Genomic DNA, 15,246 nt, shown 5'->3' with positions numbered 1-15,246 from the left:
TACCAGGATAACCATGCACTGGGCAACTGGAAATACTCATACTTTTCAGAGATTATTGGACACTGACTCTGAGCTCATTGTCTATCAGGGCTGAGGGCTGGTGGTTAGAATACAACAGTCATCCACTGGTCAGAGTCAGGGCTTATGGAGTCAAGAGACTGAACTTTATCCTGAATCTGTCTACAATGGGTCCGATGGATCTGCAAATACATCATATGGTTATTTCTTAGTTTCTGAATGCACATTTGAAATAGCCGTACTCAGCAACTGGCAGATCGACCACATTTGGTAGAAGTGGCCATTTTGGGGAAGCCCACATGGCAAGAAACTGTGGGCAGCCTGAGGAAGCTGAGGGCGGCTGCTGGGAACTGAGAGAAGCCTCTAGGAGCTGAGGGCAGCCTGCAGTTCACTACCAGCAGGAAGCTGGGGCCTCTAGACCTACAACCATAATGAAATGAATTCTGCCAACAGCTTGAGTGAGCTTGGAAGTGGATTCTTCCACAGTTGAGCCTCTACATGAGAACCAGCTTGGCCTGACACCTTGTTTGCAAGCTACTGAGATCCTAAGCAGAGAAGCCAACTAAGTTGAGCCCAGAGTCCTAAGCCACTGAAATGGTGAGATGATAAATTTATGTTGTGGTAATTTGTTCCATAGCAATGGAAAACAAACACAGCGTTCAATGTCCATTCCACATTTCCCAGATTCCCTTGCAACTAGGATTCTGGATATATTATAGGCCAATCAGATGATACTCGTGAGACTTGAACGACAGAAGGGAGGTGGAGGCTATGTTTGTGGCATTTCTGCTGGTAAACGTGGTTGTGAAGATGTCTGGTTGTTCTATTGTAACTTAGTCACTAGCTTGCGGAGACTGAGAGGCTTGGCCTCCATTTTGCTGGTGGAAATCATAGCAGGTAGAGCATGGTTCAGGAGGTAGCAGCTGTAGTGTTGGTTTTTTATCATGGCAGTGGGAAGTAGCAGTTTCCTAATCATAGAAGAACTAGCAATTTCCTTGGTGGCTTGGTTCTGTGGTGTAGCTTTGGAAGTTGTTCTTGAAAGCTCAATTTAGAGTCAGTCCTCTTGATAATTCTGTAAGCCACTTAATGTCTTGTAATAAATTTTTTCCTGCCTAAACCAATTAGAGTGAATTCTGTTCTCTGCAACTGAACCTTAACCAATATAAGAGAGAAGTCCTTAAGTGATAATTAAGTGTAAATAAAAATACATCAAAATAAATAATAGTAAATTAAGTAAACCATTTTTCATGTTTATTATAATATTTTTATAAAGACAAGTAAAGCCACCTTATAACACATTTAATTTAATTTATAATGCACTGGTTCAGTTTGAGACAACCACGTAAGATTTTTAATATTAAGAACAACCCATTTGTTTAACAAGTTAGTAACTATAAAACTATGTGCTCAGCTTGTTTTTCTTGCAGAATCAGAAAATAAACGTTTGTCTTTTTAACTTACATTTATAATCGTTTTGCAACTCAAAAATCTCTTTAAGTATTCAACTTTAATCTAAGCTAAAATACAATACTAAGTAATCTTTAATATTTTGACTTTAAAATCATATCAAATATTAATAACATATGCTCTTAAGAAAGTATCTTTTTTGAAAATACAACTGACAAAATATTCAACAAAGTATGTGCAATAGTGTCTTTGTAAGCTTAGAGCCTTTCTAGAGCTATTGTAGTATAATTTAACCATCACTGCATAATAGCAGAGGTGTGATAGTTTAACATATAAACGAGTAACTAAACTCTAAAATTAGGACACCTTTCAGCAAATCATTTCTGAGAAAAGGCAGAGATGCTTATTTACCAACTATCTCTTTAAGTGGTAATTTCCTTGAAAAGACAAGATTGACCAAATCATTTTAAAGACACTACTAGTGTTTGGCCAAGCCCAATTTATGAAACTTTCAAAGAGTTAACCTAAAACTTCTCGAGTTTTTCTGAAAATAACATATTCTGTGGTGATGCAGCCCTGTGTTAGGCCTTGTTCACAGTGGATTCTTGCCAAAAGCTGATTACACCAATTTCCTTCCAGAAAGGGAGACTTCTTGGGTCACACTAAAGGATGTATACCCTTTCATTGTTTCACAGCTGAAAAGTCAAAGGGCTTAAAACCAAAGTCTTTTGTGAAGAAAGAAGCGCCAATGGATGATTTCTCCCCACATTTCCCCAAGTCAATTGATTAATAAATTGCTGTTGTCAGAAACAGCACAGAAGACTGAACAGATGTGGTTGGTTGGTTTGTTTTTTCTTTAAAGTGCTAACAAAGCCCATTATTTCTAAATGGACTTTCACTGTAATGACTGAAATATAAGCAGCATAAAGTATATAGAAATTACATACCTCAATCGGATAGTCAAAACTTTTTAGACAGATGCCAGCAGTTCTGTACATTACCTTAACAATCATTGCACACAAGTACACTTTATGAACTTGCCAGACTAATATAACAATTCAGCGTATCTAATCTAAAACACGACTGATGAAAATCCAAAATCTAAAGCTAGAACCAAAGCAGTCACGAGCTACTCTGAGTCAAATGCCCCAACAGCAGTGCTCAGAAGAATTTCAAGTAATTTCTCAGTCTAATGACAGACAATACAGTTAACTGAACTATTTCTTAATCCTTCTGAAAAGGCTGGCTTTACCCAGCTTCAATCCAAGTCCAATATTGTTTTCCCTTATATCGGCCCAGAGTTTTGAGTTCCTAATTTGTTTTTATCAATATCAGAGTTAGAAGTGAGTCAGCAGCTTCTGAACTGCTCAAGTAGGGCGAATGCAGAAGCTACTAAAAAACCATTTATTATTAGAAGACTGAATGAGATCAACTTTAAAAATGAGGCCCCCATATGGTGATCTTCTAGATAATTAAGGCTATATAGATCTAAAAGCCTGGCTTTCTAATAGGACCGAGACAATTTGGAAAGTAAGGTCTATCGATTCATATCAGCATCACTAACACTCAAACATAACAACACATTTTCAAAATTATCATATGTAAATAGCAGCACAAACTAGTAATCTCCTTACTAAAAGTGACATGGTGGTGCCCTCTGGTGGTAACATTTAGCATACTCCCCTAATATTGCATATCTTGTGAAATATAAAAAGCACATCTGTATTGGAAAATATCAAAATTAGAGATTACCACAAAGGAATGAATCATTGTGCTTCCAAGTATCTTTTTTTTAGCCTTCAAACACATTGGTACCAAGATAAACCCCTGACCCTGCTCCCAGGAACCAAGTGGAAGCTACAGGAATCTTGGCAGACTTATCTACGATAGGCAATTCCTGTTAAGATATTTACATCTTGGTTCTAGAACTCAACTGAGAGGTTTTTGCATTTTCTAGTTTGGCTTTTACATCTATGGGTTTCTCAAAAAACCTCACCAATGCCGGTTCATTCAACAAAGACGCAAGAATCTGTTCAAATGCAAATGACCACTGAGGTTCTTCCCTGAGAGAGGAGGGATCTTTCTCCAAGTGGCTCTCTATTTTCCCCTCACTGGATTCTCCGGAAGCACAGATTGCACCAGAGAATCCTCTGGCTGATGATGTAGGGCTATGTAGTTTCCTTCCAACTTCTTCCATCCTGAGCAAAAGGCTGGTTACAACAGCAATGGCTTGATATAATGACTCTTCTTCAGGGTCCCCATGAAATAAGTTATATAGGGTCTTTGAAAACTGAATAAATTGTGACTAGAAGACACAAGTTAGAAATATCACATTTGATATTAGATTTAGCAAATATAAAGAAAATTTAGAAGTGAATAGTATTCTATTTAGAATTTCTACCATATAACTTTCACCATAGCAGTTACAAGAACTTATGATTCATCTCAAAATAAATCTTGGTTCTAGAAAGATGGGTATGAACCATGGAAAAAACTTCCATTTAAGTCTTCTCACTTGTTGGCTAATAGCAGTACATTATATAGATATATTATTTTTATATACAATAATTCCTGGACAGTTTCCCTGCCAACATTCCTTCAATGTTAGGTGGTACTTTTAATTTAGGCAAAGTCCCATATTTCCTTACATGTAAATCATTCACTCATTAACCAATCTTAACGAAAGGATTGAGAATGAGTTTCCCTTGATCTCCCCAAGGGCCTGAGAGGGCAGCTCAACGAGGATGACTTAAATTTAGGGAAGAAGGTTTTGAGACCTAACAGTACAAGGTGGCGCTAAGGAGCCCATTCGGACATGCTTCTCTTTAAAGACTGAGGTGGGACCCAAGTGGAGAAATAAACTGGTTTGTTTGCTAATTGCACCTATATAATCCATTAACATTCCTAGAAGATACGTGTCAATTAAAAAGAAAATCCCAGCACAAGAGTCCTATAAGTCAATTATCCTACCAGAAACGTTTATCTGTAAATAAAAAGCAAACTCAAAGGATATACTTCATAAAAACATATTGTACCAAACTTTTAAGTTTTATTTTTCTTTCTTTCTTAGCCTGAAGTACTGTTTCTTTATAAAAATTTTAGAATAAATATGCCATATTGATTCATTTAAAAAAGTACTTATTCAACTAACTATCAAATTACCTAGTCCACTGAGAAATGCTAAGTTACTTGATAGTTCTCATTTTGATAAAGTTCTGGGAATCCTCTGTATCTATACCAACAGATTTTAATTAAAAAATATAATATACACTGACTGAATAGTGTGTAAGAAAGAGACGGATTTAGAATTGCGTCAATAGTAGCCATCAGTATTGCTTGAGTAGGTTCAAATAGAAGATGATTAGGAACCAGGGTGTGACCCACTTTAGTAATTTCTTCTTCCTAGTCAGTATCTAGCACTGGGTGTGTCATCCTGCTAGGTACTAAAAACACGTAGAATAAATGAACATTTCCAATAAAGCTGGAAAAAGAAAACACTGAAACATATGTTATACATACATCTTTTGTATGTATATCTTTAAGTATATTTATCTTTATGTGTTATACATACCTCTGTTCTACAAGTACAAATGTTATCATAGTAGAGGAACTATACTGAAACACTAGATGCATTTTAGTGTTTTAGAAAATCATTTAAATTTTATTAATTAATTAATTTTATTACTTTAAAAAATTTCCTCCCCCTTTTCTTGCTCACCTGAAACTTACAGGGATGATACATAGACTATTTAACTACTTTTGTAATAACGTTAGCTATTTTATTTTTTTTGAGGAAGATTAGCCCTGAGCTAACTGCTGCCAATCCTCCTCTTTTTGCTGAGGAAGCCTGGCCCTGAGCTAACATCCATGCCCATCTTCCTCTACTTTATATGCGGGACGCCTACCACAGCATGGCTTTTTTTTTGGCCAAGCGGTGCCATGTCCACACCTGGGATCTGAACCAGTGAACCCCAGGCCACGGAGAAGTGGAACGTGTGAACTTAACAGCTGCGCTACCAGGCTGGCCCCAACGTTAGCTATTTTAGAGTGGGATACATCCATACTCATGAAAAAAACAAGAACCTAGAATTTTTTCTTTGAAAATACTATACCTGATTCATTCTTGGTAAATCCTTAATGTTTTCTTCTTTTTTGAAAAGCTCATCTTGCCATTGACTTAGATATGCTTGAATATCAACTTTTCCTTTGCCTGAATGAGGGTAATAAAACCATCTTTTAATCAACAGCCCACTATATTTTCCCAAATTTCAAAAAGAATAGTTATGATTGAAGAGATATAAGGTTGAGATATAAGATTGAGATATAAGATTCCACCTTTTTAATCTTTTACTTCACCCACCAACTCTCAGAATATGTTCTCCATTTCAATTAAACTAAAACTTTTACTTTGGGAAGATTGGGAACTAGGGAAGACGTGGAGAGACGGAGAAGGATGCATTTTAGATGTGCACCATGGCTTGACGATGTAAATTTCATGTAGACGTTCTCATGCATACTCATTAAGTTTAAAATAGCTTCAATATGATGTTCTTAATATGCAGACACCAAAGTGGCTTATGGTGGCTCTTTTTCAAAAATTCAAAACACTACTTATTCACTCATTCCTTTGAAGAGTTCAATCAAGGTGATATAAAAGTGATTGTATTAATGATTATTTAAGATCCCTTGGAAAACTAGGTGGATATACTAAACAACCCGGGAAAGTTGTCGTATTTAAACACAGCTTCAGCAATTATTTAACTAAATGTTACTCAAAAACATAAAAGGAATGATGGGCTTTTGGAGAACAATTGGCAGCTTCCATCAAAATATTAAATATGCACATTATTTGTGATCCAACATTCTCATACCTCTATGAATTTATCTTATCCTAAAGAAATATGTGTAAAAGTATCCTAAAATGTAAGTATAAAAATGTTTGTTGCAGCATGGTTTGCAATATAAATAATTGGACACAACCTAGATGTCCATCAATATTGTGCTAGTTATTGAAGTAAATCATGGTACAACCAAACGAAGGAATACTCTGCACACATTAAAAAGAATTAAGATGGATCCAAATGTACTGATACAAAAAGATGTCCATGATACATCACAAAATCAAAAAGCAAATTGTAGAACAGTATTTATGGACTGTGTCTTTTTTAAAAAGGGCGATGTCTAAATATGTTTGTGTATACATAGAAACGGGTCTGGAAAGGATATAGATGAAATTTTTTCAGATTTACTTCAAGGTGAGGTTCAGTGAGGGTATGAGGACTTCTGTACTGTTTAGATTTCTTTTACAAGGATTATCTATTACTTTTGTAATTAAAAATAAATATTTTCAAAATAAAAAATTGAATATGGATCATTTACTATTACATTTTCTGTAACTTCTGAGACTTAAGTATCACGAGAGGAAAGAGTAAATTGGTGAACTAACACAAAGAAACTAAAAAAGCTCTCGGGACACATCAATAGGCTTTAAAGGGAATCCACATTTCCCCTTTGTGTAGTTAACCCTATTCACAAAAACAATTACTTAAACGAACTAAATGATATTCCTAGATCATAGTACCTTTTTCAGGGCTGTTTTTTACTGATTCTGCTTCCTTCTCATTTGCAGGCTTGGAAACTATGGGAAAAGAGAACAATTGCATTTTGTAAAATAGTTAACAAATACCTTTTGGAAGTAGAATAATATTTTATATAATGCCTTACAGCACATTTTCTTCAATTCAGCAAACCAGTTTCAGCTGATCTGACCTCCTATCATTAATTAAAAGACAAAGTATTCAAGAACTTTTATAGCAAAAAGAACACTGGGGGGAAATTCACATGAAAAACATCCCAGAGGAAAGTATACCGAATATTAAGAATTTACTTCTGGGTGGTCTTTTCTCCTTTGTGACTTTTCCTCAAATTAAATTGTGTTACTTTTCTTATTAAGAAAAATACATACTGGAAGTCTGAAGCCAGCTACTAGTCTATGTGGCAACAACTCATTGTGAGATCTTGCACAAGTCGCTTCTCCTGTCTGGGCCTCAGTGCCCTTATCTATGTAACTAAGGGACTTGACTAGATGATTTGTAAGGTCTCTTCAAACTTAATGTTCAAACACTAACATATAGTAACCATAAACATATGTTAATCAGGACTTTTCCCTCTATAAGACATTCCTATTCATGAAAAAGCAGCAAAGGACACAAAAATCAGCTCATAACACTTCCAAATTATGTCTTGGAGACAGACTCATCCCTATCTCCTACACCTACAGTGATTTATGATAAATATTCACTGTTTGAATAACAGCTATGACCTTCAATCATCAAAGATTCTATTGTCTTCATTGTATTTTAACAAGGCTTGAGAATGGTCTGATACATTTTAGAAATCTCTGCAACATAAGTAGAAACAAAATGCATTTTTTCTAAGTCTTCAGTAAATAAAAATTCTGTAAGTCAAAACCCAAAGTATCGTTTAGTTAATTAGTCAAACATTTATGGAGTATTTACGATACATTTAGCACGGTGCTAAATGCTATGGTAGCACAGAAGAAGTATAAAGTATAATTAATCCAAATTTTACTAGTGGTAGCTGGGTAAAGAATGTTTAAGCCAGGAAGATCTCTGTGAGTGGACTAATCATCAAAACAGATATATTTTTAACAGATAATTACCATGGAGCCGACTGAAATAAAGTAATTCTTCCTCAGAAAGTTCATCTCCCTTTGAAGGGTCCTTAGATTTCACTTCAGTATAAGCTGAAAACAGATAACCCAAGTCACATTTACTAACAATGAAGGACAGAAACGGGTCCTATAATGGGTCAAGTAAAGCTGCGGGCAGAGAATTAAACAAAGGGCCTCTGTGTAAGAAAGACAGACGTGCAGAAATGCAGAAGTGGTGCTACTCTACTGTATAGCAAATAACAAGAAGTACTTGATCACTTTGTGTTCTATTATTTCTCCTACTTGCTTTTTAATAGTTTTCCAAGAGCCATTACAAGTTGAAATAAGAAAATCTGGCATCTGGAATGCTCCGAAGATGTGACCTCAGTCATTTAAAAACATCTTCGATAACAAGGAAAACATGAAGTTGAGTGCTCTAACAGACACATAGTGTGTTTTCTATTTTTGCTCCTTCTACTGAAAGCATATTCATTCCATGGCAATATTAGATTATTCTAATGGCAATTTGACTTGACAATGTAAAGTCCTGCATAATTATCAGGTGGTTTGTCTTTCATTTTTAATGCTGTGTTTATGATTTGAACGCGTGAAGGGTTAAAGATGGCTTTTAGATTTTTGGTCTGGTAAAGGATGGTTCCTGGCTATTCTGGGAAGACACTAAAAGAGATCCCAGGTGTAGCTTTAGACAAATTATGAGGTGCTGTTTGTTTTTGTGAATCACCCAATCTAAGTTAAAGGGTACTTTTGCAATGTTCCTTTAATTTAAAGCCTAGGACTGTTTTCCCAAAATATGGGTCAGGCCTGGGAAAGGCGGTCTCTTAAGGTTAGTGGGAAACACTTAAGTAAACTGGAATGGTGTGGTAATGCTGAGGTAGTATGGTAGAACAGAAAAAAACCTGAGCTTTGGGGTCAGAACTCAGTTTGAATCTCAGCTATGTAATTTATTAGCTATGTGATCTTGGGCAAATAACTTAATCTTTCTGACCCTTAGTTTCCACATCATCAAAATGGGAAGGATAATACCACCTTTCAGGGATATTGTGAGAATAAAAGAATGCATGTAAAGTAAATGCCTTGACAGAGTAATTGCTCAGTAAATGGTAATATCCGTGCTGCCCAGTCTCAGTTTTGTGAATAATTTTGTAGTATTTCGCAAGTTAGGCAGTTTGTCTAAAGTTAAATTGTACTCGCTCATGACAACAACAAAAATTCAACATTGTATCAATATTCAAATGATAGGAAGTTCTTATACACAAACTATTTATCACTAAATGGATTGACCGCTAACAGGAAGGGAACCTGTGACCCCATCTGTTACACAGATTCTCCTCCACAGATTTCACTGTACCTAAATATCAGTAAAAATACTGGTAATATGATCCATGGGCCCCAATGAAGCAATGACTTTCTATCATATTGAAAATTATGTTATTTGTAATTATAACAAAGAATGGAGTTATATTTGTAATTATACTTATTACAGTGGAATCAACTGCTGTACATCGTCACAGACTGTGGAACTCTTACCTGGAGGAATATGTAGCTTAAAAAGCAGCTTAAGCTTCTCAGTAAAACTTCCATTGTACATTATGTCTGTTCAACAAAATTCAATTGCAAATAATCACATATCCAAAGAACATTCAATCATTCCAGCAATACAGATTAATTAAGATCAGACATTAGCCAGGGATTAAGATTCAGAAACCTTCTGTTACTCAAGCTAACAGTTAAACTACCACCCAGTCAGCCAGATTCTCTCCACGTGTGCAAGCAAAATACCCTTTATCAGAGGGATAAAATGCTCTCCTGCTGATCTCCCTTCTCCCAACCTCAGATTTTTTTCTTTTGAATGAGGCCTTATACCTCATTTGAGGAGAGAACTCCTCTTCAAGAGGCAATCTCATAAGAAAGCATGTTGGGGTGTCTGGAAAAGCAAAGGAAGGATAAAACTGGTGCACTATCTACAAGTACAATGTTTTTGCTGGATACTTCTCTACCACTTTTCTAGCCTATGTGGTTGGATTTTTACTGAGAGGGAAAATGCTCCTGAAGTATCCATGTGCCCGAGTGTGGGAAAATCAAGACATTTCTTCCCTTCATGTTAACCACCAAAACATCCATATCTAACAGCTTGCTTTTCTGGGAGGGCTGGGCAAAATGAGACCAATATACTTAGATTTAGCAACAAACAGAAAAAGATCCAGTAAATGCTAAAGCTGGAGACAATGTAACTCAAGCTGATAAAACGTGACTAAATTGGCAATAATAGGGAGTAGTAAGTATTTCTAAGGGTACCTTTATTGTTTTTTAGAAAAGAAAATTATTGGATATCATCCTACCAATTGCAGAGGAGAATTCTTTGAAGTTTATAAGGCAGTCAGAGTTTTCATCCAACAATCTGAATGTCCATAAAGCTAGTGAGTCTCTGTTTGCAGAATGAGCCCAGGGACTCAACAAGTGATACAACGCTCTGAACTGCTGGCAGTCAATCTGATACTGTTCCAAATATGGCAGACTGGGGTCATGGTGCTTCAATACTGGGCAACTCAAACACCAATAATAAGAAAAAAACAGCTCTTTCTATTAAAAAAATAAAAAAGGAAAGTCATTAAATCAGAAAAAGTAATTTCATAAGAATTTATCTTTTAAACGTATCTACTAAAATAATTAAAAATATTTAAGAGTGGTGTGGTAAAATTCTGCTAAAAGAGTATTATTTTTCATTTAAAGAAGAACAACAGTACCTTAAAGATGACATAAAGTTCATCCAATTCAGGAAGGCTCAATTTGACATCTTGTGACACAACACGCAACTTTAAAAAAGATAAAGAGCAATTTAGAATTTAACACTTCAGTATAGAAATTCTCTTTGAAACCATTTAGAAATCTCTCTTTGTCAAAATAAAATATTTTTCTTCCAAATTTTTAAAGGAATAAAGAAAGGTAAATGCACTGATTTTGCCCTTTAAAAAGGCTGTACATAGACCACAGTTCAATTCGACTCTGATATGTACTTTGACCTTCCTCTCTTCATACCCAGAAATCACTGCCAAAGGACAGTCACTTAATGTCTATAAATATAAGCAACAGTATTCTAAGTCTCATTCCATATATTGCTCTCTTGCCACTTAAGCAATTTGTTAAGTCATCACGGGGGTTGTCATTAAATACTTCAAAGGCATTTGGAGATGTACATTCCCTGTGTGTGCCAAAAAACATTGTCCAAGAAGTAATAAGCTTAGGAAATATGTTATTTTATCCTGCTCCATGAAGAAGAAGCACTAATGGCACAATAATTTTGGTATTTAAGAAATTTAGAAGCAAGGGTAAAGATACAGGCTAGAATTAATGAAACAGCGGAAATTTAAAAAAAAAAAACAGTAGACTCAAATAAAACCAAAGTTGCTCAAGTGACAAAGTAAAGTAGAGAAATATCTGGCAACTGTGATAAAAGAAAACATGAATAAATATTATTGAGAAGGAAAAGGATAATATAAACATAGATATAGAGGCCATTTAAAGTGTTCAGCACATAGAAGGTAGCATTAAATACCTGCTGAATAAATTCAATAAGCTTTATATCAATACATCTGAAAGTCTAGATGAAATGGATAATTCTCTAGGAAACTATAAATGACAAAAATTAAATCAGGAAGAGCAAGCTCTAAATAGAACTGAAAAGGTAATCAAAGATCTGCCTCCTGGGGTGGGCCCCCTTGCCAAGTACTTAAGTTTGTGCACTCTGCTTCGGTGGCCTGGGGTTCACCAGTTTGGATCCTGAGTGTGGACCTACACACCGCTTCTCAAGCCATGCTGAGGTGGCGTCCCATATAGAAGAACTAGAATGACTTACAAGTAAGATATACAACCATGTATTGGGGTTTTCAGAGAGGAAAAAAAGAGGAATATTGCCAACAGATGTTAGCTCAGGGCCAATCTTCCTCGCCAAAAAAAAAATTCACTAAAAAAAAGATCTGCCTTCCATCAAAAGGTAGTAGGTCTAGACAGTTTTACAGGGTCATTTCCTCAAACTTTCAGGTAATAGATAATTTCCTATGTGATCTAAACTATTCCAGAGCATAGAAAAATATGATTTATTCCAAAATTCATTGAATGACATGAGTGCAATTCCGATATGAAAACTAAACTTAGCACACACACAAAAAGAAAACTGTAAGCCAATGTCACTTTAACATAGATATAAAGAACCTAGCTAAACTATTTAGCAAAATTATCAAAAGCAGAATATTAAAAGAATAATACAACATGACCAATAAGATTCATGTCAAGAATCCAACAGAAGTTTAATATTAGGAGTTCTTTAATATAATTTATTACATTAATAAAGTAGAAAAATATATAATCTCAAGATATGGAAAAGTCATTTGATCAAAGTTAACACTCAGTATTGATCTTTTAAAAATGTCCAAAACCTCTTAACTTAGAAATTGAATGAAACTCTTTAATTTTATAAAAGGCACCTTCAGAAATCAATAGCAAACATCATACTTAATCAAATACTAGAGGCATTCCTATTAAATTCAGGAATAAGAAAGGAAGCCTGTGCCCGCTGCTATTATCTAACACCTCTCTGAAGATCCAACCCAATACGACAACACAAAAAAAGTAAAAGAGGTAAAAATATTAGGAAGGGTCAAAACTCTAAGAGTAGAAATCGTATGCTTGTCTATTCGGAAAATTTGAGAAATTAAACCAAAAAAATATTAGAATTAATGAGAGTCAGTACATGGCCACTTAAAAAAGCAACACGTGCAAATCAATAGCTTTTACATACACAGCAATAAACAAATTAGAAAATGTAAAGGAAAAAAGATCACATTCATATTAGTAACAAAACCATAAAATACATTGGTTGTTGTTAGTGCCATTGAGTCAATAAACAGGAGTAGATAAACCCCAACAAGAAATGTATAAGACCTATATGATGAAACTACAAATGCTTACTAAAAGACATTTAAAAAGACATTATTAAAGTGGACATTAAAAAGGAATTTTAAAAGGCTTACTAGATTCAAAATGGACTATAAAGTCACAGTAATTAAAAAACAGTGTGGTGTTGTTGCAGAAGAAAACTACTCCATAAATAAACCCAGTATGCACATAAGTATTTAGCATATGAAAAAGGCAAAGTAGAATACAGCAAGGATGGACTATTCAACAAATGGTATTCAAACAATGGAGTATTTCAGTTGGAAAAAAATACCATTAGAGTCCTATCTCACACTATAAACAAAATACATACTTAAGGTGTATTAAAGATCTAAACATTAAAAAAACCAAAGCAATGCCAGTACTATAAGTCAATATGAGAATGTTCATAAATTATATAATTTTATACAGGGAAAGCCTTGCTAAGTTTGATACGAAATCCATACAACATGTAAGAAAGAGACTTGACTACACAAAAATTTGAATCACATATACTCTGAAATACACCATAAAGAAAAGGAAAGAAGCAACAAGACTGGGGGGAAATATTAGCCAAGGATATAACTGACAAAGAATTAACACCACTAATATACAAAGAACTCCTACAAATTAATAAGAAAAAGACAACCTCACAGAAAAATGGACAAAGGCTATGAACAGGCAATTAAGAAAAGAATGAAAAAGGCTTATTAATAAACACATGTGATCAGTAAAATGAAAATGTGAGATTTGAGTTTTTATCTATCAAATTGACCCAAATTAAAGATTTTTAATATAGTTATGAGTCACTTAACAACGGGGATACACTCTGAGAAATGCATTATTAGGTGATTTCATCGTTGTGCAAACATCAGATAGTGTACTTAAACAAACCTAAGGGCCAGCCTTACTGGCGCAGTGGTTAAGTTTGCACGTTCTGCTTCTCGGCCCGGGGTTCACTGGTTCGGATCCCAGGTGCGGACACGGCACCGCTTGGCATGTCATGCTGTGGTATGCGTCTCACATATAAAGTAGAGGAAGATCGGCATGGATGTTAGCTCAGGGCTAGTCTTACTCAGCAAAAAGTGGAGGATTGGTAGCAATTAGCTCAGGGCTAATCTTCCTCAAAAAAAAAAAAAAACAAAAAAGGGGTCCGGCCTGGTGGCGCAGCAGTTAAGTTCGCACATTCCGCTTCTCAGCAGCCCGGGGTTCGCTGGTTCGGACCCCGGGTACGGACATGGCACCGCTTGGCAAAAAGCCATGCATGCTGTGGTAGGCATCCCACGTATAAAGTAGAGGAAGATGGGCATGGATATTAGCTCAGGACTAGTCTTCCTCGGCAAAAAGAGGAGGATTGGCAGTAGTTAGCTCAGGGCTGATCTTCCTCAAAAAAAAAACAAAAACAAAAAACAAACCTACATGGTATAGCCTACTACACACCTAGGCTATACAGCACTAATTTTATGGGACCACTATTGTATATGTGATCTGTCACTGACCGAAACATCATTATGTGGCGCATGACCATATCTGATGTTAGTGGGAGTCTGCAGCATTCTTACACACTGTTAGTGGGATTATAATTTGGAACAAATGTTTTGGAGGACAATTTGGCAGGAGCTGTCAATTTTTAAATGGGCACACCCTTTGACCCAGCTTCCACTGCCAGGAATCTACCTTATAGAAATACTCTTACAAATGTGCAAGAATAGATATACAAGGATGTTTAGATAAGGTATTACCTGTAAGAGCAAAAAAAAGAGACATGCTAAATGTATGTCAACAAGGAATATTAAATAAAGTATAGCATATCCACACTATAGTGTATCATTTAGTACATTAAGAAAAGTGAGGTAGATCTTATGTACTAATAGGAAATGACAATAATATATTTCCGAGCGAAGTTGCAGAATAAAGTGACTGGTATGACTTCATTTAAAAAACTATATTATTCCCCCTCCAACACACATACACATTTATGTCTACAGATACATAGAAAAAAGATCTGGAAGGATATATCCCAAATCATTTTAATATTGGTTACTCCTGGGGTAGGGACCTTTATTTTCTTACATTTCTATAATATTTGAAAACTTTACGATGAGCATGTGTTACTTCAGTATTTTCTAAGTTAATATATAAAAACTAAACAAGGAGGCTCCCTGCTAACTATGTCACAATAACATCACTGAATTATT

The 15,246-nt window shown here is 35.3% G+C and overlaps 1 protein-coding gene across 2 annotated transcripts in view; it reads right to left on the bottom strand.

Annotated features, from left to right (window-relative positions):
* Positions 1-1,247: 1,247 nt before the first annotated feature.
* The window catches only part of TBC1D8B (TBC1 domain family member 8B), a 67,677-nt gene continuing 53,678 nt past the window's right edge, over positions 1,248-15,246 (bottom strand). For both annotated transcript variants that reach the window (XM_070606144.1, XM_070606145.1), the window contains exons 15-21: positions 10,864-10,932; positions 10,459-10,699; positions 9,647-9,712; positions 8,108-8,191; positions 7,007-7,063; positions 5,538-5,635; positions 1,248-3,730 (exon numbers count right to left, since the gene is read on the bottom strand). In XM_070606144.1, coding sequence (XP_070462245.1) covers positions 3,335-3,730; positions 5,538-5,635; positions 7,007-7,063; positions 8,108-8,191; positions 9,647-9,712; positions 10,459-10,699; positions 10,864-10,932 — 1,011 coding nt within the window. In that variant the 3' untranslated portion in view covers positions 1,248-3,334. The remainder of the gene's footprint in view (positions 3,731-5,537; positions 5,636-7,006; positions 7,064-8,107; positions 8,192-9,646; positions 9,713-10,458; positions 10,700-10,863; positions 10,933-15,246) is intronic.

This window comes from Equus przewalskii, chromosome X (assembly GCF_037783145.1).
Source record: "Equus przewalskii isolate Varuska chromosome X, EquPr2, whole genome shotgun sequence".
Taxonomy (NCBI): domain Eukaryota; kingdom Metazoa; phylum Chordata; class Mammalia; order Perissodactyla; family Equidae; genus Equus; species Equus przewalskii.
Note: the sequence above shows the minus strand (reverse complement) of the source record. Positions and strands in the feature narration are given on the sequence as shown.